Source organism: Solanum dulcamara, chromosome 1 (genome assembly GCF_947179165.1).
Source record: "Solanum dulcamara chromosome 1, daSolDulc1.2, whole genome shotgun sequence".
NCBI classification, from domain to species: Eukaryota; Viridiplantae; Streptophyta; class Magnoliopsida; order Solanales; family Solanaceae; genus Solanum; species Solanum dulcamara.
The window spans coordinates 88,191,262-88,219,197 of record NC_077237.1 but is presented as its reverse complement, the minus strand read 5'-3'; the positions used below and the strand labels follow the sequence as shown (position 1 = coordinate 88,219,197).

The window sequence follows — 27,936 nt, the reverse complement described above, 5'->3', positions numbered from 1 at the left end:
ATGACGATGTTCTATTTTATGCAATTTCATTTCTAAGAAATTGTCATAAAGAAACAGCAGAGTGATTAGAATTACATATGAAAAAAAATCAAAATACAACATTTACATTTCCATAGAAGCATCTATTGGAGGCAAACAATCTAGATTCACATAATTTCATGGAGAAGCAACAAGCAAATATTTGATTATTGTGAGAAACCGATAGACCACCCAATGACGACCGATACTAAGTGACATGAAGACTCTACTCGAAAGGAGTATCAAGAGGAACGAATACATTTTTCAAAATCCAGTTCACTATCAAGGCATGAGAACAAGCAGGGGACTGTCCGATACTCGCGTCACATTTTATTTCCAGACAACTAAGTTTTTAACTAACGTAATATAATCTAGTCCTTCGATTTCATTTCTACATTATTGACTCTTGTGAAATCCTCTTTACTGACCAGAGTAAGGAAATAACAAAGCTATTGCTCATCTTACAAGCGCGACTTGGCTGGATCCGTTGTAGAACTCTGCAATGACAACAAAGAAAATTAATATATCAGTAAATATTTCCAAGTGGGTGAGCAGAGGAAGGGTTTAAGCTATAAGATAAGATGACAAGCTGTTGCCCACTCTTTTCTAACAAGAGTTTCCTTTTCACCCCATATTGACAAGATTTGTTTCCTTATATGGAAAGCTTTACACCCAAACCCCCTTACCCAGGAGCTCAACTGTGGTTCTTTCCACTTCGTTACGTTATGACTCAAACTCCAAACCATGTGTTTATAGATGGAGGGTCTTTATCACTAAGCAATCTCTCTCTTGTCTAAAGATGAGATGTTCTTTTTTTTTTGGTACTCCGCATTTGATGCATCTGGTAACTGACTACCAGATGCTAATGATTAAAATTCTTGCTAGTCCACACAGTAATCAGGATCATCTAGTGACAATATATTAGTACTTTTATGTGACTACTAGCGTGACCAGGAACGGACCTAGAGGTAATTGAGGGGGTTCACCTAAGTCCCCTCGGCAAAAAATTACATTTTGTATATAAGGTATTTTTAAAAAAAATTATGTCTATATATTAATTTTGAGCCTTTTGAATATAAGATTAGAGGTTGGCTTAGTGGTTGAGGTGTTTAAAACTAGCCTTGACGTCCCAAGTTTAAATCTTAAGCACTACATTTTTTTTCCTGAACCCCATTAATGGAAATCTTGGATCCACCACTGAGTGTGACCTTGCATTCAACAACGAAGGATGTCTCAATGAAATGATGGTCTCATGGCTGATATGAGCTGATGTCTAATATGTGCTGCAGACAGCAAATGGGAACCTAGTCCACTAAGCTAAGAAAGGAAAACTAGATACATCCATTCGGAGGTAGAATAATAGAACAAAGGGTTGATACTCACAGTTGTTGTGGCAGAATAGAGTCGGAGATCTAAACGAAACACTACACATAGGTCCATCATATATTTTTTTGAGAAAGGTAACATCACATAGGTCCATCATATTGCCTCAAAACATTTCAAAAACCTATATGAATCCCCGATCATATAACACTAATAGAACTCAAAACACTCACCAGAGGAGCCCCCTTGGAAGCTCTTTCAGCTAGGTAGGAACAAGGCTTGAAAATGTTTCCATACATTCTTGACCACTCATCCAATCGTGAACAGATGTATTTGGATCCAAGAGTGTCTGCCCAGAACATGATCCCTCCCCTGGCAAAGAAAGTAGACAAATCATTCTTATTAAACAAGAATGCCTTTTTTTAATAGATTTAAGTATCTTTTAGTAAGTTCCTGGGGGCTGGGACAGAGTTCACTTAAGGGGATGTGTTTTATTTGACAAACAGAAAAATGTATCTGAAACGAACCTGTAAGGAGGGAATCCCATGCCCATAATAGCAGAAATGTCAAGATCAGAAGCTTTGACCGCTATGCCTTCTGCAAGCACTCTGCAGGCTTCATTTACTACAGGGAAGAAAATCATCTCTATGATATCCTTGTCCGAGAGTTTTGCCATCTGTGTCGAGTTCAAAACAATGAGTAAGAACAGAGTAGAATTACTGAAAAGAATCTCAAGAGTAGTATTCGTCAACGAGGAGGAGGGAGGGAGAGAGAGAGACCTTAGGGTCAATGGTTACACCAGATATCTCTCTTGCCTTCTCAATATATTTCTTTATTTCTGGATCTGGCCTCGCTTTACGTCTGTCGTCATACACATAAAATCCTCTCCGAGTAGTTTCACCTACAGAAAGTGTATCAAATGTCCATTCATAAATGTTTCAAATTGCATTTTTTACTAAATTATCTGACCGGCATTTCAAAATATAGGAATCACACCAGCTCTTTTATCTTCTTGCATGAGCGGTATCAACATTGATATGTAAGTTCTCTCCGGGAAATTCTTCACAAATTGCGTGCCAGTGGCAGTTGCAACACCAAAACCAACAAGATCACATAATCTGCATATGGGAAACCAAACCTTTAAAGCCAGGCCAACTTAACAGGCATGCATATCTAGCCCTACAGCGCTGTTATCTTTTTACCTGAAGGGGCCCATTGGCATGCCAAATTTCGTAATGACCCTATCTATGCGAAAGATGTCTGCTCCACGTTCAACTAGCAAAAGAGCAGCTTGGGTGTAAGGAAAGAACATTCTGTTGACAGCAAAACCGGTGCAGTTCCCCACTACTACAGGAGTTTTCCTTATCTTCTTGCCAACATCGAGCAAATCTACAATTACTTGGGGCGATGTCTTTTGGGTGCGGACAATTTCCAACAATGGCATCACATGAGCCGGACTGCACCAGCCAATAGATCAATTTGACAGAACTACCAAGAAAAGTGTAACAAAAAAAAATCACGGTACCAGAAAATATTACCTGAAAAAGTGAGCTCCAATAATACGATCTTGAGATTTGGTCTTTTCCCCAATCAAATTCAAGTCAATCGTAGAAGTGTTACTTCCTAGAATGCAATGTGGAGGGCAATACTTCTCAAGATCTGCAAATATTTGCTGCTTCAGAGATACATTCTCGATGACAGCCTGTTACACATATTAAGAGCAATGTAAAGTAAGATACCAAGGAGAATCAGAGAGTATATCCTAGAATGAGAATACCGACCTCAATGACCATGTCCACATCTCTAAAATCTTCATAATCCAGAGCACCCTTGAGTAGGGAGAGTGTTTTTTCAAACTTCTCTTGACTCATTTTCCCTTTCTTGACACTGCTTTGCAAATTGGCTGAGAAATTAATGTATTAGGCACACCCATAACATGTATAAGCTATCATATCAAAGCAAGACAATGATTTTACCTTTTACCCGACCCAACCCAGCCTGTAGGAATTTGTCATTAACTTCTTTCAAGATCACCGGGTAGTTACTAAGAAGCAGTGCAGTCGCAATTCCAGAACCCATTAAACCACCTCCAAGAATTGCAACCTTTTTTATGCGTCGCGGTTTTAATCCTAAGTCAGTCACCCCTGGTACCTGCTTGTGTGAGAAACGGAGTAGGCAGAATCAACAGGTCAGAGTAGAAGATTGACAAGGATGAACAATATCACAAACTTCGGCACACAAATCATTCAGATTCCATTGTTTAATGTTGACAAGTATCAACTTATGCAATAATCAATCATCATAGACTCACATATTAAATCAAGAATACAACTGTTGTACATATAGAGACTATGCAATTCCAAAGTCTACTAATTTCTGGAATAAAACATAGCTTTGATTATGTTAGGTATAGCAGTCGCACAAAGTTATCCAGTGTTGAATAAGCTTACCATTTCCAAGCATTGGGCCCATTACAGCATTACAAAGATTAGAGGTTCTACTCAGATCCATATGAACTCAAAATAAACAATCAGTTTTGTTAAAAAAAAATATGAAAACAAACTAAAATTTTGAACTGCTATGTACAACCAGGTTGAAATATGCGACAATAATTTCTTAGTAGGGTATTTAACTCATTAACCTTTGTGGTTCCACGCTGAGCAAAGAAAACGTTGACCAAGGCCTTGCAAGTGTCGGAATGTAGAAGACTTTGGAATGCTTCAGCCTCCTGCAAATACCAACAATTTTTCAGATAATACATGTTACGCAATTAAACAAAAAGCACAAAAGGAATAGAGCCGGAACTAAACCTTCCAAAGCCCAGCACGTGGACCAGACACTATACCCTCTTCAACAACATCAATGACGACTAAGGGATGCTGGAGGTTTGGAGCCTGTCTGCGCGTTTGAACTCTTGCAAACTTTAATATTTCCCTTGCCTCACCAAGAGGCTCTATCTTGTCAGTTTTGTGAAGACTGGCAACCCAAGGCTTTCTGCACTCCAAAATATCAAGAGCCCACTTACGAGCAGTATCCAATAATTGATTTGATGGAACTACAGCGTCAACAAGGCCCAGATTAACAGCTTCCTCTCCTTTAACAGGCTTTGAAGTCTACATTGATATATTAGAGCGAGAGGGTCAGAAGCAACTATAGCACCAAAAATATGGACTCATAACTTAAAGCAAATTGCAGCTTACTAGCATCATTTCGAGGGACTTAGCAAGACCTACGAGGCGGGGGAGGCGCTGAGTACCTGAAATAGTGCAGATAAATTGAGATAAAAGGAAGAAATGTGGTGTTGGATTACAGAGCAAAGTGGTGCGAGTACTGCTTATGATAGGGATCATATGTTTTGGATCCAAGGATTACCAATAAACAAAAAAAGAAGAATCTCAGGACGTCTCATTTAAAGTTCTGCTAGCAATTAGATCAGAAGTTTAATAATTTGAATACCTCTTCATCTAGACATAAGGTACCTGAAATATGAAATGATCCCTTATACATTAATTTAAGACATGCATCAGCTTATTTTTTAGTGCATGAGCAATTAACTTCAGTACATGCTTCCTTACATTTCTGTATGTCCTTTGATGATAACCAGTTTCTCCATGAAACCATATGCACGGTTTTTTGGTAGAACACATTGTTTTCATACTAATTAACTTCTTTGTTTTCATACTAATTAACTTCTTAGGCTATCTGTGCAAATATCCTTTCGATTATCTTCAACAGACCCCAACCAATTTATATGCTCCTCAGGGATGGTCAACCAGATTATGATATTTTCTAGTCCTACAAAACTAAGACTTTACTAGTGTTAACTATGAGGACATGTCTTGCTCTAAGGCTAATATCATATATGAACCAGTCTATGAAGAAAACACACCAAATTCAAGGTCATTTATTCATGTGTTTCATATTCTTTAGATAATGGTGGTGTCTGGAACAGCTTGCGCACACCTCAACTATTCCCCGAGGTACTAGCTACCTTCTACCATCTCATGTACCGGGTAATACTGCCCACAAAGGATTAGGCAGATGGGAAGAAAATGACCTGGTGTAGTTTGACTCTAGACGTCATGGTTCTCCTCCGACTCCATTAACCACTAGGCTACACCTACGACCACGTAGTCATGTCTTACTAGTATCTGATAAAATATGCTTGGATAAATTGGGTATGTATTTTTAAAATTCATGAACCTTGTTTCCCCAAATAATTCTCCTCTTAAGGGTCAGAGGATGGACTTCTTTTAATGATCACAAAAAAACTTTGGAGAGATAATTAACATTTCATAAGGAGAAGCTTTAGAAATTACACATTCCAAGGTGTATTCTGCAAAAACTAATAGTGATCAAGAGGTTGAAGCAATGGCTTAGATGCTTTTTTTATCAGGGAAATATTTTTAATAAGAAAACATCCTTTACATAACGCTTAGATGTTTAAATTACTACTGTAAAGATAACTAGAATTGGACATTAAGGCTATGTAATGTGCTTGAACATACTGGATTTCAAAACTACTGGCTTTTTGAAAACGTAACAGAATTCACAGTTCATAAAATTGGATTTGGTAAAAGACGATAACATTCATCATATTTGTTTTTCATATTTTTTGTAATAATGATGTATAAGTGCTTCACGCAATATTACGTTTTTTTGCCTAATGAAAAAAAAAGTTTTAATTGGAAAAAGGTCATACTTATAAGATACAATGGGCTCGCTCATAAACAGCGGTTATACAAGCTTTGATTGTTAGAAGGTGAAAAACCAGTCACCCAAAGCTGATGGTAGATTCAGGGGAAAAAATAAAGAGAAAATAACAATTTAAGCATAGAGACAAGCTTGCTTACCTCCAAACCCTGGAAGTATACCAAGCTGAAGTTCTGGCAATCCAAGTTGTGCATTGGGAGTAGAAATTCGTGCATGACAAGCCTGATTTTAACACATAAGGAGTCAGAAAATGATCAACAGGATTATCTGTAGAGAAATATAACTTATTTATACCATTGCAACTTCTAGTCCTCCACCTAGAGCGAGACCATCAATAGCCGCCACAGAAGGTTTTCTTGCAGCTAAAATCAAGGATAAATCAGTAAATATAGACATGTTTAAACTGCACCCACTTGTTTGCTTCAAGGAAGAAGATCAAAACCCTAAAGGCTCACCTTCAACGGTGTCAGTGAGAATCTCCACTGATATAAAACCAGGCTTTGGTGATTCGACTGTGAACAGACTGAAATTAGCTAAGAAAACTCATGCAGCACCATAATAGAAAATCAGCAAAACAGAAATGTATACCTGTTCCTCCCTGCAGTTTCCCGAAGGCACTGATATCGAAACCACCAGAGAACTTGCCATTTGCGCCTGTAAAAGATTACACATTCAAGCTTAATATTTCACCAAATTGGATATATAAAGAGGCTGTGATTTCTTGACATTTACCTGTCACAACAATCGCTTTCACATCATCCCTTCTTAAGGCCTGATCATAGTTCTCTTTCAAGCTGTACAGCACTGAAAAGAAATTGCAATAGTATCAAAATAAATTATTGATTCAAAGTATTGAGCATCAAATTTGGAAAATCACAAAACTAAAATTTAAGGGAAAGACAAGCTTTTATTATACAGTTATCTGACCTCTTTTCCAAAATTAACATGAGAAGAAGCAGTATCTTTCTCGTAGTTACATTTACCACTACCATCAACTTATAATATGTCGTATAACACAAATGTCAATCAACTCCCCTCAATCCAAATTAAACGAATCAACTATAAAAATCATATATAGTCGTTCCGCTCTAATACACATATCTTATAACACCAACCGTTAAATCATCAAAAAATCTTCACACATGCTTCCCGAGAAAGAACTCCCTCAATCAACACTAAGCAAAAGAAGTGGCAGCCAAGCTCAAAGGAAACTACCAAGTGCAGGCACATTGTATAGCATATGGATGAAAATGCTCCAAAAGTCTTGTAATATGTCTGTGCATGGAGGTCACGGATTAGAATAGAAGATTAGTAGGTAATTACGTGTTGTCTCACTTTTGGTGCGGGCTAGGGTTGGTGGTAGTTTGGTACACTATACATGTTTCTCCTTCCTGACCAATAGTTAGTAGCATTATTCTCATAGTTATCGATTCATGTTACTACCCGTTGTTTCTTGTGCTTCATATTGCATTATTTGGATGTTGTTACTGTATTTCTCTAAATGCTACTTAATGCTTTCCTTATGATTTACTGTCCTCTTTGATTCTGTATTTTTCTTTTCTACTGGATTTGATATGCATTACTCAGAAACAACTCTCTACCTCCATGAGTTAAGAGTAAGTTATGCATACACTCAAACATCCTAACTCTAACATACTCACACCCACTGGCGGATCCAGCGTGTAATGAGGGGGTTCATCCGAACCCCATTCGGCGAAAAATTATACTATTTATATATGGTTAAAATATTTTTTTATGTATAAATAGTAGATGTCGAACCCCCTTCGGCTAGTTCGTGTGTCTATCTTTTCAGATTTTGAACCCCCTTATTAAAAATCCTGGGTCCGCCACTGCTCACACCACTGGCAATTATACACCTGTAAATCATATCTATTCATGATCATTTGAAGAAATAAAAATATAACAGCCATTTGAAACATTCAATCACGCCTCAATCGCAATTTAAGTTAAACTATGACAGTATTAAATCATTTTTTTCATTTGATCAACTAAAGCCAATTTACATTTTAAGAATAGATCCTTTTTTTTGTAACTGTGATGTTCAAGCCAGTTTGCGCATACCTCAACTAATTCCACCAATACCTAATAACTCTATCCGCCGACAGAAAATACAACATAGTAGTAATTTTTACTTCAGATAATTGATCAATAATTCGACTATTTTAACTAAATCCATCAATAATATGCAAAAATGAGGGGAAAAATGAAACTACAAGATCAGTGAGATCTAGAAAAAGAGCTTTTAACGTACCATCTAAGGCGAGAGAATTGACCGGAGGATTGATAATTGTAATGACGGCAACTCCATCAGCTCCAACTTCGATCGTTGTTCTTCCTTTTGGATTGCTACGGTTACTCATTTTTTTGCTCGGAAATTCAAAATTCCGGTGAAATTTATGACAGGAAAATGGGAATGTGATCGGAGAAAAATGAATTTGTCGAGAGAGAGAGTGATATTTATGAGGGAGGAGGTGTCGTGAAGAAACTGTGAACAATGACGTAAGGCTGCGTTTGGATGCTAAACAAAAAGAGATAAGGATTGTGACAGTCAAATTTTTAGAAAAAAGGAAAATTATTTCTTTCCCTTTCTTACACGATTCATTTATTAGGGGTTGTTTGGTTTGCAAACAACTAGTATTTACGTCTAAATTTACGTGACACTATTTGAATTGATATTAATACTCTATTTGGTATGAAGAAAAATATTTTCCACAGAAAATAATTTTTTCAAAAATATATTCTTAATAAAATAAGTGGGATTTTTGTTTATTTTTGACAATCCACATGGATGTAATGAAAGTGAATGACCCACGATAATGATATAACATCCTGAATAGTCGGTTCATTTGCCAAGCAGAGTCTCACAAAATCTTCAGATTTTGCCTTCATTTACTTTAGTGTTTGATAAGTAAGCTAGAAATGTTATTTCAAAAATATTAAAATGTTATCTAGTAAAACATTATGAAGCGGGATGAGATGTGGAGTGAGGATTTAGAGTGGAAAGTTCAAGGGTCGGGGGAATTGAGTGGATTGGAAAAGACAATAAACTTGAATTGTCATTCATGTAACTTGTTTTTTCTACTTCTATTAGTAAACTCATTTTTGAAGAGATTTTTTTTTTAATTATTTAATATATATTTGATTCAAAAAATGTATTATAATATAAATTGTTGTTTGATTATACACTAGATAAAATTGAATAAGTTAAAAAGAAAAAATAATAATTTTGATCTTGATTTTTGGAAAAGAGGTTTAGAGAAAGACATCATTATTATTTTGATTTCATACGATTAGTAATTTAGGAATTGTTGTCCCATATTAAATACGGTATTAAAAGATGATACTATATATGTGATATAATTAATTTTGAAATGGTTATTCTTGGAATCAAATCTAATTAAATGCAAAATAAAATAAAATTATTTTGTATGTAATTCTTTCAACTAAATAATCTTCAATATTGAGAAATCGTATGGTATTTATAGACTTCTAGTTAATGAAGAAAAAAGAGTTTCATATTTATTACTCAATTTTAAATTAATATTTAGAATTACCAAATTGAAGCTCAATTGGGACTAAGGAAAATATATAAATTATTTCCTAATGGAGAATAATATAATATCAAAAGTTTAAAGGAAGGATATAGTTACTTAATTTCAAATAATACATAAGCAAATTGGATCTTTTTTCTTGTTTTATAACTGACACGTAGACAAAAGATTATATCAAAAAAAAATGTTATTGGTTAAATTCACATTCCAATAAGATTACATTAAAGTTATTATTTTAATTATATAATAGTGAGTTTAACATTTTACCAATTCTATTTTCTAAATTTTAGTACTACTTTCGATCGTAACAACACAAACTAGTCTTCATATATTTATGTTGTGATATTTTCTCTCTTCTCGACACAAATTAGTATTACCTTCTTTTTCCTCAATTTCATAAATGTTATTTTTGTAATTTATTGCATAAAATTTTAGAAGGAATTTGAATAATTTTGTCTTAAACCAAAATAATCGATGTAAAAATTTATGATGCTTTTATTCATGCTACAATTTTTATTTTATGAAAATTGTGTGTATATATGATTACATGAACTTTTTTTATTGGCTAAATTAAAATTGTTAAAGATAAAAAATTGATTAATTAATAATAAATATTTTATTAATTAAGCATATTTATACATCAAAATAAATAAATCAAATCAATAATATATAAAATTAAATTAAATTGATCAATGCACACCCCTTATATATAGGAAAAACACGATAGATAATTTGAGATCGGTGAATGCTATAGTTTGGTTTGTTCCAAGGGTCCAACCAAACAGATTAGATTAGATAATTAGAAAGAGTATGGGAGCCCACAGGTGATAGTTCCAAAGCTCACACATCCCAAGGCAGTTGTAGCCCATTTATTAATATATATTGATTTTAACTACATTTTGACAAATCAGCATTCCTACTACCAATTATTTGAAAGAATATACAATTAGATCTGTTTGAATATATAGATTTTGATAATCCAAAAAAAAATAAAATGTTACTATTAAAAGTAAAAATTACATTTGGAATAGAAGTTAATTACATTTATTTTCAAAAATTTTAAAATGTGTTATTTTATTTAGAACAAAAATTTCCTATTATCTTTACTTATTTTCTGGAAGGAGTGAACTTATACATCACGTCAAACATACATAATAAGTGTAACAATAACAATATAATCAATATAATTTCATAAATAAAATTTCTAAAGAATAATGTGTGTGCATAGTCTTATCTTGCGAAGATAAATAAACTATTTTTATTGACCTTCGTTTCAAATAAAACATATTAAATTTAAGTATGAAAAGAAAATATAGTAAGAAATTTTAGGTTAGGAAAATCTTTAGGTTAATTTCATGCAAATATAAGTAGAAGAAATTTCCTTGAAGAAATCATAAATTTGTATGTTAATTTCATGTCTTTTCTTCTTTGGGAAAATGGCCAAATCTTTCCAATATAACCCCTTCTTGACATGTATTTTATTCAATTACATCAAAAGTTTACGATATCCCCTAAAACAAACTAGACATTAAACTTTCAAGTAGAAGAAAATGGCCAACTCTTTCCAATATAACCACTTCTTCACATGTACTTTATTCAATTACATCAAAAGTTACTCTATCCCCCAAACAAAATAGAAAGGCCTAAACTTTAAACCCTCAAGAAGAAGAAAATGGCAACTCTTTCCAATATAACCACTTGTTCACATGTCCTTTATTCAATTATATCAAAAGCTACTCCATCTCCCAAAACAAACTTTGAAAGGGCTAAACTTTAAACCTTCAAGTAGAAGAAAAGCCCTTAAAGAAATCATGAATTTGTTTGTTAATTTCATCAGGCTTTTCCTGTTGAAGAAAATGGCCAACATTTTCCAATATAACCACTTTTTCTAGCAAAGGTACATCTTTTTTCATTCCACCTTTGTTTAAATAGTCTTTTACTCCAGGGGCATTGTAAGTTAAATCCAAATCTCCCACAATGAACTTTACTGGTACTTTCACTTTTGCACCTGTCCATGCTGCTGTCAATTCCCAATTTCTGCATTTCAACAACATATCCACTGAAATCTCATGGTGGAGTTTGAAGAGAGTAGAATGTATCGTAAATAGAGATTCTATACGATCAAAAGTTCAAACAAATGCACAGGGTCAGCAAAGTGCAAAGTCTCAAATCAATGTTGCAGTTGATGATTGTGACAAGAGCTTTTGGTTTTATCATATTGTCAAAGATTTGGGCTTACTTCAACATCGTAGTGCTTGGTGTTAGAACACTTGCTCGAGGCATTTCCTAGATCCCTTCTTACCTTTAAAAAGTAAGGAAACTTTACATTTGATAACCATCTTTTGGCTAACCTAGCCTACTCCGTTCCTAGGGACCCTCAACTCAAGTGAAGGACTTGATCCATAAAGCTAGAAAATCGACATTTCTGGTACTTTTTTTACATTTACTCTATAGGTAGGGCCAACAGAACTCATATAAGGTAACTTTTTCGTCTGAATAAAGATAGTCCAATGCACTAAGCTCCCATTATGCGCAGGATCCGAGGAAAAGCCGGTCCACAAGAAGATCTATAGTATGCAACCTTGCCCTACATTTTTTAAAGGAAGATATTTTTATAACTCGAACCAATGCTAATAACAACTTTACCAGTTACGCTAAAGCTACTCTTCTTTTGTCAGAATATGCAATGTCACTATTAGATTCTCTGATCGAAATAATACTACTTTCCTACTAAAATGACAAGTGTCACAACATAACTTTTAGCCAAAACTCAATACAGGACAAAAACTTACAGGTCAAGTGCTCTGTAATAATTCAATCCACCGGTGAAGCCAGCGTTTTCATATTTGCTTGCCAAGTAATCAACTTCTTTTTCTGATAGCCAAGAAGGCAAAATTACTGGACTATCATCAAAGGGCTTTCCTTTAGGCATGTATAATGGTCCAGGGTTCCTGTAAGTTAAAAATTTCTCCAACACTTTCTTAGTGCCTATTTTTGCAAACTCTGCTTCTATTACTCCAGGCTCCTAGAGAAAAAAATAATAATATTCAGGCATAAACATCCAGATTTAAGTTATATAGACCGACAGTATAAGAATTTAATGAAATGAAAATAGTAAGCTACTTTGAATTGTATATACATTTGAACCATTATCACTCTTTTGTTCATGGGAGCGACGACTCGATGTTCCCATTTTCCATTGGATTATTATCAAGTGATTAGCCAACTCAATCCGTGTCATCTTCACCCTAGGATTGACTCTATTCGATCCGCCTTGATTGCCTAGCTAATGCACGTTCTTTGTATATCAGGGGGGATCCATAGGAGAATGTAGTATAGTATTACTCATTAAACTGAACCTAGTACTTTTTGCACATACCATACATATATTTTTTTATGTGAAAAATCATTAAAAATAGAGTTAATGGTCAAAAACTCACCTAAGCTATCACTTTTCCAGGAGACTATCCATTTTTCACTTTATCGACCTAAACTATCCCTCCCTTTGTATTAAAACATACTTTGTGGCTGAGTTGGTCAAATATTGTACTCACTCGACAATAGGCACGTGTAAGTTATCTCAGCATCAATGTGAACATGTTAACACGGAAGGGTTGAACTCATCAAACATAAACTAAAGTAAGGGCATGTGAGCACATGTTTCTATAGCTAGCTTGAACTAACTCGAGCACCTAAAACTCGTTGACTTAAAATCTTGAATCTGCCTCTATTCGTTTGTCGAAGAACATGAAATGAAACATCAAAAATGAAGAACTAGAAGAAAGCAAAGAGGAGAACCTGGAATCTAATAACATAATAGTCATCACCATAAATAGCCTTCAATGTCTCAATTGGCTTTCTCTTAGGATTCCTAGGAGAAAATGGCACACTCATATTAACCAATGCCTTAACTTTATCTGGCCTCAATAAACAAAGATTCCAAGCAATCAGAGCACCCCAATCATGGCCTACAACAAACACTTGCTCTTGCTCAGGCACAATGGTATTCAAAAGTTCCACTAAGTCACCCACAACTCTTAAAGAGCTAAACTTGCTTGGATCATCTTTAGGTGCTCCTGTCAAAAACGGCGGATTTAGAATTTAAACTTGAAAAAAATCGTGATTTTAAGATCACTGAAATTACGAGTTCAAAATTTAATTTAAAAAAAGGGTCAAAAATATAAATAATAACAAATATTTTAATCTTACCTTGTGACATATTTTATTTTTTGGTTATTTAGATCCAAGGTCGTATTTGACATTGACCATAATTTTTTTGAAATTATGAGTTCAAAGCACTATATTTAGGGGAAAAGGGTACAAATTACTCGATACAAAATATCTTAATTTTACCCCTCTACTTCTTCCTACTATAGTTTAGAATTACCCTTAGATATACTCCTGTTAGGGTTCAAGCTGGAGCTCCATTAGTGTCAAGGGGAAATACGTTTCGATCTGCTAACGAAAAGGGTATAAATGACTTCTGTAACATTTTTCAAGATTCTTCACATATATATGATCTTTGGTATATTATATTTTTTTTCTTTTCCCCCACCCCACCCCATAGGATCAATAATATTACCTTCGAGCGTGACTTGAACCCTGGTTGAATGGTGGAGGTTCTTAACCACTTGAGCAAAACAGTGACTGATCAAAGATTTTAAGGTCGTGTGTGCTCACTTCTTTAATATAAACGCATAGCTATTTGAACGTGAAAATATAAAAAGTTAATGAGAATACTACACTTGTAGTCATTGGTATGGTACCTATGGTATCTCCATAGCCACGAAGATCAGGAGCCATAGCTTTATAACCATGTTTAGCCATGAAAGATATTTGGTGCCTCCATGAATACCATAATTCTGGGAATCCATGGATGAATAGAATAAGAGGACCTTGTCCTTTTTCAACAACATGCATGTTTATTCCATTTACTTTCACTATTTTGTGATCATAGCAATGTTCATCCATTTCTTGATGAAAAAAATTGAATGAGATTTTTGTGTGTTCAATATAATCTTTGGTACTCTTTTGGGATATTTATGCACGTCACAAAGGTTAAAAGTTGGGTTACGTAAAAGTAAGGCGCACTTAAATGTTTACGCCAATACAACCAATATGACATGACATATATATTTCTTTATATACTAGGTGATTTTTTTGCTCAAATCTAGTATTTATATATTTTTTAAAAAGTATTTTTTCTTTTCATCCAAAAATGTCATATATTAATTCATTATCAATATAAAATGCCCAAAGGATCGTTCAGCATCACTTACAATCCAACTTGGGAATAGTTTTTTCCAAGAAAAATTTCGACAACAAAGAAATTGAAAACTTAGCTACATTATGAGTTACGACATTAAATCTTCTAGAAATATGTACAAACACTATATGCTCTAAACATGCAAGACATATTTCAAATATCTTCACAAATTACATCAATGTCCCAAGTAGTCTTCACGTTTTTCTTCAATACATCTACCACACCTTTTGCATCAGAGAAGACAGAGATCTTCCTCCATCCATATTGTATCGCTTTTTCCACAGCTTTCCTTACTGCAAATGCTTCAGAAATCATAGACTTCCCAACATATTGGATCGGGGATCCATGGGCATGAAGCAAAACACCCTTGCTATCCATAACAACCAAACCAATGGTTGCCTTCTTTGATTCAACCAGTAACCCTACATCAACAAATAAATAATCTAATATTAATAATAAAAGAATAATTATTTCTCAAAATATTTTTTATCATACTATACAATTTACCCCACTAAAAGAAAATAATCAATAAAACTTACTAGTATTATAATAAAAACATCACTCCATCATTAATAAAAATAAAATTACTTTCAAATAACTAAATAAAATATGAAAATTTTGAGACATATGACAAAATCACGAAGACCAATGATAAGTGAAAAAGTAAAAATTTCGCTACGTATTTTTAAAAGAAATGTTACGTAATATATAATCATCTTCATAGTGTTACCAAATAGTAAAGATGTGATACTACAATTTGTTATTTGAGTTACTTTCAATCTTGTTATCTCTATAGATTAAAAATTATTAAGTATCATTCATTTATTTAAGAATTATGACGGTCAACAATGTTAACTAAAGATTTTAACACATAATTTGTGTAAGATCAGTTAGACGACCCCCGAGCATTGGGAGTTGGGCGTGCATAAGGCGTACAATCAGCACTTAGGGTGTAAGTCTAACATAACTAATTAAGTCTCACACTTCAATGTTGAAGCGTTTGCTAGAGCCCCGCCCCAGAGCGAGTCCCAGCAATGTCATTTAAAATATTGTTATTACCATAAGAAACAAAATAGCAGGCTATTACTGGAGTGGAATTGATCATGTGCGTATCCAAAGAATAGTAATTGTAAGTTCTCTTGTTATAAAAAGAAAGAAGCCCAAATTGACTTGATTTAAATCTTGTGAAAGAAAGTATGTAAAATATTTTTCTAATTATCTATTGTTTTATGAACAAAGTTTATCCGATACTTATATTGGTGAAAAATAATAGATACATATAAAATTAATTGAGGTAAACGCAAACTAACTTGAATAATACAATTATTAAAAAAAAAGTATGTGAAATACTGTTGCTAGAAATATTGAATGAGAATAGATATAATTCAAAAAAATAATTTAAGAACCTCTAATTGTGACATCGTTATTTTTCTTTCCTTTTTTGACAATTCTTTAATTTAAAATTTTCACATAGCATATTTAAGACCACAAGATTAAAGATCGTGTTGGTACTTTCTACGTATCCTTAGTTTAAAATCACAAAATTTAAAAGTTTTTTTTACTTTTTAAATTCTGTGTCAAATAAAAATCAGACAAATAAATCTGTGTACATAAGGAGGAAGTATATATAATATTATACTCGATTTAGACCATGTTTTGTGTATAAGCATGCACTTTGTATATACATATTATACTAAGATTGACACATCATGTATAGTGTTTTCTCCGATTATAATTTTATATAATATTATATATTATGTTACGTGGTGTAATATTCTAGATTGATCTGTATATCTTTCTAGATTGATGTATATATCTTTGAAAATTTCAAACTTAAAGCGCATTCATCGAATGCGTTTTATGCACATTTATAGAAAGTCTTAGAAATAAGTTTTGACAACGAGAGAAAAGATTATTTTTTTGGAAAGTACATTTTGAGAAAAAATATTTCAAATAACTCGAACAATACAATTATATATAATAATTTTTTTAAAAAAAGTATGTGAAATACTGTTGCTATTGAATGAGAATAGTAACTAATTTTAAAAAATAATTATGTATATGAATTTGACACGTATACCTAGATGCTAGATTAAGAAAGAAAATAATTATACTTGGCCCATGTGACAATTATATTTTACCCAACACTATAATATAAAGGGAGTGAAATTGATCGATATGAAAAAAGAAGAAAGATACCTCTTTTGTCAAACAATAAGGCGTGGTAGGATAGGCAAGACTTTTCACTAAAAAAATTGCTACGAAGCATTTTTCTCTTAAATAAGCTTTTATGAGATGCGTATTTAAATTAATTGGGATCGTAATAAAAATATCGAACATCAAATAAAAAAAAAATTATGATGAGATGATAAGCTTACTAATTTTTAATCCGAGAATTCGAGTTTGAATTGATTTGACTTTGGTAGGGAAGGTTTCGTGGAATTTGCCAAGCTATTTGATTCACTTTTTATAGTGGAGTTGCGCATAAGTTACACCAAAAGCAAATATGTATTATTGTTTGCTTTACCCCTTTTGAGATTTTGTGGTCATAATAATGAGTTTTTTTTGAGAATAGAACTCTATAGAAACATCAAGAGCCAAAGAGGGGTCCCATTTTTATTTCCATTATTATATCCATAACGTGAGTTTCATGATAACAAGTGTTTGAAGATTATGAGAATTTGGACAGGTGGACTAATCAAAGATAAATCGAATCATCCAATTGGTTTGAGTGTGTATTCGACTTATAACTTCATAGTAATCCCATATCAAAGTCTTGAATATAATTCCAAGACAATAACAGTCAAACTGGAGGTACATTTACTGGTTTGATGTAGTAACTCCAACAAACAAATATACACTTGAAACATTACTAGCATTTGAGACTAGTTTCCACGCATCTCGACAGAATCCATAGGTTTACCTGCTATATCTAACGAACACATACACTAGGCAACTCTAATCAACATGTTTTTCTAGAAAGAGACTAATGAAGAGTATATGTGAAATATTGCTACATCTTCCTTGCTAACTATAACACTAAGGCCTAATTAAGTAAAGCAAGAAAGCAGGAAACAGAAGCTACAAATTTCTGCAGCCAACGGGTTATTGGTTTGCAATAAGAATTACAATGGTGGGGTGAATTACAATGGTGGGGTGAATCTTCTGTCTTACTACAATGCAGTAGGCAAATCCGATGTTACCGCTATTCTGGACTTCCTTCTTTTCTTGCTTTCAGGTGTGCATCTAGTTCCATTAACCTTTCCCAGCTTCAGGGGAAATCTGCAACCTGAATCGGGTCCTGAAGGCGATGAATCGACAGAAGCCTGAACTGCTTTACCTTTGTTCTTTTCCTTTCTAATGTTCTGATTGTGCATTGGAGATTTCGCTCTCTTTTTTGACGATCGAAACTGCATTTTCTCCCTACCGTTGTCATGCCTAAGGAGTTGAATAGAGAAAGGATTTGCAGCTGTGTAACAAGTGGATTCGCGTACTTTACCTCTTTCCAAACCAACATCTCCATTGTTTACCTACATTTTTTTGTTGTTTTTAACGAAGTGAAAGAAAAAAGGTGAACATTTCTTATTGCTGGCCTCAGGCATAGGATAAAATTTCAAAAGCAAAAGAAAGAATATATTACTTCTATCTTCAAAAGTAGGCAACTCTAATGTCACTAAAATTCATGTAGAAAGAGGGTTTTACCAATTGCAGAAGCGCAGAAAATGTTCGAGCAATGTCATGCTTCTCCGAACCCTTGACAACATCAGAAAAGGACATAATGCTTTTATCATTTTCTTCCAGCGATAACTTGCTCAAAACCCTTGCCCCATATTCATGAATGTCAAAGGGTGGATGCGATTCCTGTGGATAAACACTACAGAGATAAAACATCTGAACTAGACAGAGAAAAATAGGACAAACAAAGGAGATATTAGAAAATGCAACACACTTGTTCCTCCAAGTTCTGCTCAATTCTCTGTTTCCACGTTGAAACCCGAGCAGCCAATGCAGTCTGCTTTTCAGTTTCAGCAAGGCTAGCAAGAAGAGAATCCTATAATAGAAAGAAGGTCACCAAGACAATCACAGAAGATTCAAATAACAATTAACAGATAAGCATGTCTAGAGTTCATGTTAGTGAACCCCTTCTCATGCGATTTAGGGATAACTAAATAAAATATCAAGACATAAACCTTCAAATTCATAATTCTATGAAGATTATGAATTTTATTCTTACCAAGTGGGAGCGACAAAGATCTTCAAGGTTTTCATGACCATTCAGATCTTCATGAGCTTCACTATCAAAAAGTGGACAACAATTATCATGCTGCAAAAATAAAATATAGTTAGGCATTGTGCCAGCTTCAAAGAAACATGATCTTTACTGTATGGAGAAACATCCTTATCTAGATTACTAACCTTTTCACCATGTGGAGTAGCATCGCTGTTCATGTCCGCATTTTCTGGCATGTCAAAGTCGAGAGGCCCAAAATCGTGATCTGCACTATCATAGTCATTATCTTCATTCTTTTCTTTTGGGGTATACAAATCATCATAGTCATTGTTCACCCCATGAAGAAGTGATTCCCGGAGCTGCAAACAGAAACTTCGTACGATGAAATATTCAGACATAAAAAATTAGGTACAAATAAACTATCAATAATTTAAACCTTCTCAAATGGTGGTGGAGATTGTGAGTCGACTTGTTTATTCATGGCACAACATTTCCTCTCCCACATTTCATTGAGGTCGGTACTAATGGTACCATGTAATCTTGCGAGCGGAAATTCTGTGGCCAAAGATGCAAGGTTTCTGGATACCACACCCTGCCTTCTATTAGATTTAACTGCTTGAAAGTATGAAACATCGTTAGACAATAAAGTGCTTGGATACAGAAGGAAACAAAGAGAAGGAAGCTTAAGAAACCTTTTTTGTACGGTTTTACTTTCAAATTGCCAGGTTCATGAGGGTTCAAGGGTTTCCATGGGTCTTCATCATCTGAGTCATCTAAATCTCTAGGTTCTGAATAGCCATCCTCACATCCATGTGCATCATCAATGTTATCAGGTATATCAGATGAGAATGGATAATTGTTTAAATTGACTGGATCAAACTCATGTTGATCATTGTTTAAATTGCCTGGATCAAACTCATGACCCCTTGGAGACTGATACAAATTAGCATCCTGATTCTTTCGCGCTGAAGATTTATTGCCAGTTCCCCCAGAAAGTCCTGTGGGAGAGGAAAAGCTTTTGTGGTATTTGGATTTTAGGGAACTGCCCTTGCAGCTATTGTTCAGCCCCTTTCCAGCTATATTCTCACTATTCAGAAATCCATCCACTGTTACAGAATCACAAGCGTCCAATAGAATAAAATCTCGATAAAGATCACATGTGGCTAACTGCAAGAAATAATATAACAAATCAAAATAACAGAAAACATACTGCAACTGCACTTAAACAGACATTAACATACCAAGTAAGACTCCAGTTCTCCAGCATCTCCAGTAACATCCAGGCAGTCACCCTCGAGCACAACCAGATTTGCAGGGGCCTTCACAAACTGGGTGAATGAATCCCTGCATGTTGAATTATCCAACATATTCTTTGCTTCCACTGCAAAAAGAACAATATAAATCATGCTGTTTGAAGTCGGGGCACTTACTAAAATAACAGACAAGTAATGATGCTACCTGGGATTTCCTCTGAAGCCCAGTATGGATCATCCTCTTCATGGTTGGCAGCAAGCAAACTGTTTTCATCCGCTTCGGCTGATCCACTTGCTGGTAGATCTGGTTCACTGATTTAACAGGAAATGGAAAATCTCAATATATAACATTTTTGGGTTATGATACAAGAACTGAATTAGTATATTGGTGTACTACAAAATTGATAGCAATGAAAAATGTATCAACAGCCAGTTAATATGAATTACTCACTGCTCTTCATCAGAATGAGCAAATAGAACATCATCAGTAAAAGGCTCAAGTGAAGAACAACGTATGTTTTATATGGGTGGAATTAGTTGAAACAGTGATGTTAAAGGCTCCCTTGATGCGTGCCTAAGCCCCAAAGCTAGGTGAAACCCATGGTGGCAACTTTGTCTTGCTTAGGTGATGCCTTAGAGTAGGCATCAAAATGCCCATAGGCTTTGTTTTTAAGAAGCTAGTACCAGACAATAAATATAGTTGGTAAAGCAACATATAGTTGTTAGTTGCTAGAGGGGTGATTTTGACGGCAGATAACCATAGGAAAAGGAAGGCTGTTTGTAACTTTGTATCAGTTGGTGTTACTTATGCAAGGAGACGGGTGAAGATGTTGATCACCTTCTTCTTCACCGCAGCTTGGCCTCGAGACTGTGGTGGGCTTTCAAATTGTACATAGATAAAACTACTGAAAATTTAGGAAACGAAATTTTACAAGAGGGCACGGCCTTTCAGGATAAGCAAGAAGCACAAGTGGCAATTAACCGCTTTGTCTATAATACAATAGACCTAAAAGGATGAAGTGTCGACAACTTCAAGTTTTTTAGAAGAAGAAACCAAGAGGTATTTTGACTTGCACAAATTTTTTTCTAACCTCAACTTCAAATGTATGTCCAAGAAGGCCTTAAATCTCTAACGGGAAAACACATCAAATGCACCCTAAAGTTAGCCGGATAAGTTGAATACACACTTCAACTAATCGGGCGACCTAATACACCCCTAACCTTGTTCAATGTGATCTTATTACCACCTTCCTTAGACAATCTTAGATTTTATGTGGAGTGATGTTATACACGCGCGCTTGACATATGTATAATATCATTTTCAATTTATTTTATTTTTTACCTTTTCCCTTAATATTTCCTCTTTTTTTTCAAAACACTTTTCCTCTTCCTACTCCACCATAATGTATTTCTCTCTTTTATAAATTGGTCATTGATAAATTGAAGGAAAAAGAGAAATCTGAAGAGAGAAACAAAGAACAATAAGACGGCTATGGAGTATAGAAGTTGGTGGTGGAGTGTCGATAGGCGGGAGTAATGCCATTGTTGCCGGTGAAGCAAATGGAATTTTCAGATCTGTAAGACTGCTAAAATTCTTCAAAAATCTTGATAATTACGGATGAAAATCAAGCATTTCATTGGTATTCTTTGTGTGTCATGAAAAATTGATATGTTATTGGTGGCTTGCAACTGAAATGGCATTGTAGTGGCCGTAGGAGGTGCTACGGCGAGAAAAGAGCAAACCAAGAGAGTAATCGTCTTCTCTGATGGATTTCGATAAGTTTAGGCGCAAAAACATCATGGATTTTATGCCTGGATATCTTGGGGTTCTTAGTAGGAGTCGTTGTCTTCCTTAATGATTTTTCCCGATGGGTTCTCCAATGAGTTTGCGCAGAAAAATCATGAACTTTATGGAGAGAAATCATGATTCCTTTCAATTTCTTCCTTAAAGTTCCTCTTTTAAAGTTTCAAGGGAGACAGTTGGAGATGCTTTCGTGGGGGATTGAGTGAAGAAATGTCGGGGACGATAGGAAAAGGGAAAAACTTTAAAAGAAATTGGGGCCCACAAATAAAAAGAACAAATAAGAAAGAGAATAAATATAATTAATGTATTAGAAATTACTATATATTAAGAAGAAGATTAAGAATACTTAGTTATATAATGACCAATAAAATAGTGTCACGTGTGCAATTTAATCATCTTAAGATCTTTTTTCTTCTCACGCACCATAAGGGGGGTGAATGCACTTTCTCTGCCATGTCACCTCCCACATCGAAAAAGGGATGAGCAAATGATCTCCTTATATGGACTTGCACAATCCCACCCTATGAGTTAGCTTTTGGGGTTGAGTAAGGCCCAAGATTTCTTTACATGGTATCAGAGCCAGACTCATCCTAATTCTTTGTTCACCAATGTTGGGCCCATAACATGTCCATGCTCCAGTTAACAAGGTTTGGGCGCACAAGGGAGTGTAAGGAAGTCCCACATTGGAAAAGGGACGAGCAAATGGTCTCTTTATAATGACTTGGAAATTCCTCACCCTATGAGCTAGCTTTTCAGGTTGAGTAAGTTTCAAGACCCATTTCTTTACAACATCGAACAAGGTTAGCGGTGAATTAGGTCGCCTGATTAGTTGAAGTGTGTATTCAACTTATCAGGGCATCTTTAGGGTGCATTTGATGTCTTTTCCCATCTTTAAACATGAGGCATTTCCATGGCAAACATAGAATAATATATCACATCAATTAATGTTGGTCATAGGCTATTGAAATAACTTATAAAGGATGATTTACAAGATTGCACTGTCAATATCAACAAGGAAACTTAAGTGGAAAATTAACCATTTTGTCTTTAATCCAGTAGATCTAAAGGATAAAATATCAACTTCATTTTTTTTCAAAAAAAAATAGCAGAATAGACACTTATGAGCTTTATGCCAGTGGGTATATTGTTGTTGTTGTAGACACTTATGATCTTTAAAACCAAGTGGAAAAAAAACCACGGGAAAACCAAGCATTTCCATACGGTTTTTTAACACAAGCTATGATGTAAGCTCAAATCCACTTATGTGCGTACATTCATGTGTTTGGCGAGTGCCTAAAACTAAATCTTTCTAACACTAAGGTGTACAACTTTTTCCAAAAGCCAAACTATAATATATTCCTTGTTTGTCTCAAAAGGATTAATGTGAAAAAGCTAGCCAAACATATTTTGAAGTCAAGAACTTTAGGACATGTAAAGACTTTTAGAAATGGAGATGTATCCCAGCAGAGTTTACTTTCTGGTCAATAGTCACCATGATAGAAACACAAAACAAAAGCAGTAGGCTGCCATATTTTACATGACATATACGGTGCAAGTTTAGCTTCCTTGGATGTCCCACCAGAATTTTTCTTCCTGAAGTAATATTTGTGAACATTTTTTTACAGATATACCATAATAACTAGAGAAACCAATCGGCATGATCTCAATCAGGAAAAAATGCAAGTTTCTCCAAACAGGAAAGTTGAGGAACTCTCTAAATTCCCAAAATGACCCATGGTTACTTTTACTCACACGGTTTTTTCTTGAACTTTGTCAAACTGTTGAATTCCTAGAGAATTCAGAAGAAAATGCAAAATAAAAAATAGATTTTTGGTCTCCTAGACCTCTAAAAGTACAGAATCAGTCCCCTATTGAACTCAAATATGTGAGTCTTTTAACTGATAAACAATTCTTTAACATCAAATTACGCAACATAAATAAGAATCTTTTTTATAAGTAGCTACATGAATAAGAATATCATGACTTATTTAATGTTCATGAGAAGATTCTTTTCCTGTATAAAATGAGAAATACTTTAAAATTGGAAATAATCAGTACTCAGAGAGTGTAACTCGTTTAACATTCATTCTAAATAACACATGCTTAAAAATATTCTTACTAACAAGACTCTTTTCAAAAATCTTCCTCCTTTCACCTCAAGCAAACACAGCACCTTCAACAGCGAGAATTGTCGAGGCACAAGTTCATGCAGCACACACTAGACTCGCTTAACTCTGGTACAAAGTTGAGCAAAGGTAAGAAAGAGTGAAGCAGAGCACCATACTCTACCCTCTCATGGCATTCTGATGGACCAAGGGATAACATTATTGCTTGAAGTGGACATTACCCACCTTAGTAACAACACTGCAATGACAAGACCAAACCACAAGAAAAAGAATAACAACCTCTCTACAAAAAAAAAACTAGTCATTCAGAAATCATTGACTGTGTGAAGGCCCTAGCTCTCCATGCTTAGATAACTAAAGTTTACAAGCAGTATAAACTAGGAAGAAATATCATATTCTGAATTGGTGTCTTCAGCAGCACAGAGGGCTATTGGGTGATTTGTGAAAATTTCATTCTCATAAATCAAATCATGAATTTCCACGCTCCTCAAAGGCTCAAACCATGAGAGAGGCAGGCCATTGCATACATTATGGCCGGTGTTTGTAATGAGTCTTCTCAGCAGTGTTAAGGGAAGCGTGAAGCGGAAAAAGTGACAAGGTCCCGCTACACGCTTTAAGTGAAGCATGAAGCGAAGCGCTCGCTTCATTGAAGTGAAGCATAAGTTAAAAGAAAAAAGACCAAAATAAATAAAGACAATATATATAAGCAAAATTTCAAATTAAAAACTCTAGATGCGTGAAAATCCTAGAGGAGAAGCAGACCAGTAGTCAAACTAAACATTAAGCATCGCTTCCTTTGCTTCGCACATCGTCACGCTTCAGCTATCGAAGCGACTGCTTCTCTTCACCTCCATCACTTCTAGTTTGCGAAGCGTGACTGGCTCACATCGCTTCGCTTCATTAAGCGATGAAGCGCTCGCTTTCCTGAACACAGCTTCTCAGTTTGTCTAGAGATTGAATATCAGTAAAAAAAAAAATATACAGAACCTAGAATCCATAATTTTTCTAATCAGAAAATTATTGAATATTGAGATGAAATGGGTATGGATATGGAGGATTCATATAGTTGACCCAAGTTCCAACTAGCCTGGAATTGGGACATAGTTAATGTTATTGTTGTTGACTTGTGGCTTTTCTAACCTGGTCACTAGTAAAATTATAAACTTCTGATCAATACCCAAGAGAAATAACCCACAATTAGACCAAAAGTATGTGGTACGTTCTAGGACATTGACAACATCTACATATCATTGTTGACACCTATCAATACAACATTTTCCAAACGATTATCTCCCAGTAGGTATTCAAATCCAACTTACCAGAGTAGGAAATGGTATCTATCTTAGCAACAATTAGAATTAATGTCGAAAAGATGTTAGCTCTAACTGTCATTGCCACTTGCCAGAACAGCATTCACATATAAATAGCTTCATGAAATACAAGGCAATCCTTTTATCATTTAACTAGGGTGAAGACAAAGACAAGCAGGGCCAAATTGTACAAACAACTGCTTGATGATGGATAAAAACTCAAGCAACAAAGTGCAGCGTTTAACAACCTTTACATACAAGCTTTCATCTAATGTTAAGCTGCAGAGAAGTTCTCTAAATTAGCTGCATCATTTCTCTAGAGGACCAAAAGTACATCAAAAACCATCTTCACAGGCTAGCGCACTCAACAAATTTAGAGAGAAACCAAAAGGAAAAAAAAGAACAAAAGCTTTCCGAGGAAAAAAAGGAGTTTTAGAAGTCATTTCCTGGCAAAACATATATTCAAATCCTTGCCCTACGGGTTGAGCCAGATTTGCGAAGTTAGGACATCATTGTCTAATTTCAGGCTCCAAAAAGCAATACTCACATGTGAACGGCCTAAGATGTACAACTACCGACCTTTGAAGACAAACAGAGGTACCTTAGAGGCTTAGACAGGACACTGTTTCATCCATTTACAGAACAAGAAAAAGTTGAATAAATTGTAACCTAGACTCTAATTATGCAAATAATTAGACTTCATCTCCAACCAGAGACACCTATACAATTCTACTCAAGGAATAAACTAAAATAAATAGCAAAAGCTGAAAAAAAACCTCTTCTTGGTAATGAATTCCAAAGCATGCACTACAAGAGAATACAGATACTCCACCTTCCTGCTGTACACCTGAACTGACCCCTGAAGCAGCAAAGCAGCTACACATCCAAAAAAGTCTCATCAAAAGAATTACAGGTATACCCTTTTCAAACCATACAAACCCAAAGCATCCTTCTCGAAACATCAAAAATTACCTGGCATGGGATAAATTATTTTACAATTAAAAACATTTTCTGATTATTTTCTAGTGGAGGATTATGTGCAAAGTTAGCCAGCATTTAGTAACAGATCCTGGATCAAATAATCAAAGTTTGAAAATTTATCTTCAAATATCTGTTTAGCCATGAAATTTGATCAGATTATAAAATTTTATCTTCAAAAAATTCTCCAAAGCCAACTTTTAGGAGAAATTTCACTTCCACTCACAAAAATTTAAATTTTTTCCAAATAAAATGCATGTCCAATCACAACTTCAAGTTACAAAAAATCACAACATTAAAAACTCAATTTTTCATGTTTCAACTTCAACATCTATAGCCAAACAGGATCTTAGCGTCTTGACAAACATTAGAAAACCATTTCATCAAAGAAAATATATCTACTACAACCAAAATAGGTAAAATGTGATTATTATACACACTAAAGCTGAAAATTTTACCAACCTTCAGCAAAATTCACAGAAAGGTGATGCCCATCATCATAATCTTCACCAGTAATTTCACCCGAGCAAATTTTGAGCAAATAATGCTCAAGATTTTTGGCTAAATCAACACCCCAATTAGATTCTAGGTCCCGAAGTGGCTGTACAGTATGAAACTTCCCGTTTTCCTCATCTACGCCGGAGCGATTCGCTTCTTCTTGACTGTTAATCATCTTTTAGGAGTACAAATTCCACCATCCATCACAGAAACCCAACTTAAAAAAGCTCTAAATTCAACAAAATTCGAATTGTTGAATCAAATTCGAAAGCCCTAATTTTTGGGGAAAAGGGTTTATAGCAAAACTACAGTGCGACGTCGTTTAACTGACGTTTCAAATTTTTGGAATGAACTTTTCCCGCTCCAATGTGTATATATATGTGGGCTTTATGTTGAAGAAATGAGATGGGCCAAAACAAAGCCCATTTGAAGTTTATTGGATCATGTCATTAGCCCAAACTTCTTTTTTGGGTTATCATTAGCCCAAAACATTTTGTCAAACTCAAACATGGAGAGGGGATTAATGAAAAGGAAACTTACATAAATATACAATATTAAAAAAATATTTATCATTTATAGCAATAAAAAAAAAATTCACTGAACACTTATAATATAGTTTTAATACATATTGCAGAGAACTATTTATAAAACATATATAATACAAGTTTTATAGATAAATAATACATTTATCACATACTTTAATAGATTTATAATACATTATGTCAATTTCTTACTACACAAATAAAATATATATTTTAAAACACTTATAATACATTTATATTGTATGCATAATTCACTTTTAATACAAGTGTAGATTTATCATAATATTGTTATGTATTGCTAT

General features: G+C 34.5%; 3 protein-coding genes across 4 annotated transcripts; all 3 read right to left on the bottom strand.

Moving 5' to 3' along the window:
- Positions 1 to 60: 60 nt before the first annotated feature.
- On the bottom strand, positions 61 to 8,566 carry LOC129883708 (glyoxysomal fatty acid beta-oxidation multifunctional protein MFP-a-like). The gene is made up of 18 exons (XM_055958321.1): positions 8,327 to 8,566; positions 6,787 to 6,858; positions 6,643 to 6,708; positions 6,510 to 6,566; positions 6,349 to 6,416; positions 6,195 to 6,276; positions 4,542 to 4,597; positions 4,152 to 4,454; positions 3,983 to 4,069; positions 3,318 to 3,492; positions 3,123 to 3,244; positions 2,880 to 3,043; positions 2,544 to 2,798; positions 2,338 to 2,459; positions 2,121 to 2,242; positions 1,869 to 2,017; positions 1,575 to 1,713; positions 61 to 515 (listed from the first exon to the last, which is right to left on the bottom strand). Exons 1-18 carry the CDS (start codon positions 8,433 to 8,435, stop codon positions 480 to 482), a joined length of 2,184 nt encoding a protein of 727 aa, XP_055814296.1. The 5' UTR covers positions 8,436 to 8,566; the 3' UTR covers positions 61 to 479.
- Positions 8,567 to 11,073: 2,507 nt separating this feature from the next.
- LOC129883695 (uncharacterized) lies at positions 11,074 to 14,656 on the bottom strand. Of its 2 annotated transcripts, none has more exons than XM_055958309.1 (4): positions 14,393 to 14,655; positions 13,425 to 13,702; positions 12,419 to 12,651; positions 11,074 to 11,663 (listed from the first exon to the last, which is right to left on the bottom strand). In XM_055958309.1, exons 1-4 carry the CDS (start codon positions 14,595 to 14,597, stop codon positions 11,408 to 11,410), a joined length of 972 nt encoding a protein of 323 aa, XP_055814284.1. In that variant the 5' UTR covers positions 14,598 to 14,655; the 3' UTR covers positions 11,074 to 11,407. The 2 variants fall into 2 exon arrangements, with proteins under 2 accessions (XP_055814284.1, XP_055814290.1); XM_055958315.1 differs by lacking the exon at positions 11,074 to 11,663 and adding an exon at positions 11,670 to 12,213 and having other exon boundaries at positions 14,393 to 14,656.
- Positions 14,657 to 17,689: 3,033 nt separating this feature from the next.
- On the bottom strand, positions 17,690 to 27,413 carry LOC129883687 (condensin-2 complex subunit H2-like). The gene is made up of 11 exons (XM_055958302.1): positions 27,057 to 27,413; positions 26,393 to 26,492; positions 20,582 to 20,688; positions 20,365 to 20,504; positions 19,816 to 20,290; positions 19,560 to 19,735; positions 19,309 to 19,482; positions 19,127 to 19,216; positions 18,842 to 18,943; positions 18,595 to 18,753; positions 17,690 to 18,422 (listed from the first exon to the last, which is right to left on the bottom strand). Exons 1-11 carry the CDS (start codon positions 27,265 to 27,267, stop codon positions 18,066 to 18,068), a joined length of 2,091 nt encoding a protein of 696 aa, XP_055814277.1. The 5' UTR covers positions 27,268 to 27,413; the 3' UTR covers positions 17,690 to 18,065.
- Between the last annotated feature and the right edge of the window lie 523 nt (positions 27,414 to 27,936).

What these genes read in the sequence shown, in the direction of transcription:
- LOC129883708 (XM_055958321.1), bottom strand. Translation starts at nt 8,435, where the DNA reads ATGAGTAACCGTAGCAATCCAAAAGGAAGAACAACGATCGAAGTTGGA. An exon ending in AGTCCCTCGAAATGATGCTA is followed by an intron (nt 4,455 to 4,541) that starts GTAAGCTGCAAT and finishes ATATCAATGTAG; the next exon opens with ACTTCAAAGCCTGTTAAAGG. An exon ending in GTGTAACCATTGACCCTAAG is followed by an intron (nt 2,018 to 2,120) that starts GTCTCTCTCTCT and finishes AACTCGACACAG; the next exon opens with ATGGCAAAACTCTCGGACAA.
- LOC129883687 (XM_055958302.1), bottom strand. Translation starts at nt 27,267, where the DNA reads ATGATTAACAGTCAAGAAGAAGCGAATCGCTCCGGCGTAGATGAGGAA. An exon ending in GGCTTCAGAGGAAATCCCAG is followed by an intron (nt 20,505 to 20,581) that starts GTAGCATCATTA and finishes TTCTTTTTGCAG; the next exon opens with TGGAAGCAAAGAATATGTTG. An exon ending in CTACTCCACATGGTGAAAAG is followed by an intron (nt 19,217 to 19,308) that starts GTTAGTAATCTA and finishes TTATTTTTGCAG; the next exon opens with CATGATAATTGTTGTCCACT.
- LOC129883695 (XM_055958309.1), bottom strand. Translation starts at nt 14,597, where the DNA reads ATGGATGAACATTGCTATGATCACAAAATAGTGAAAGTAAATGGAATA. An exon ending in TGGCTATGGAGATACCATAG is followed by an intron (nt 13,703 to 14,392) that starts GTACCATACCAA and finishes CGTTTTTGACAG; the next exon opens with GAGCACCTAAAGATGATCCA. An exon ending in TATTACAGAGCACTTGACCT is followed by an intron (nt 11,664 to 12,418) that starts GTAAGTTTTTGT and finishes GTTGAAATGCAG; the next exon opens with AAATTGGGAATTGACAGCAG.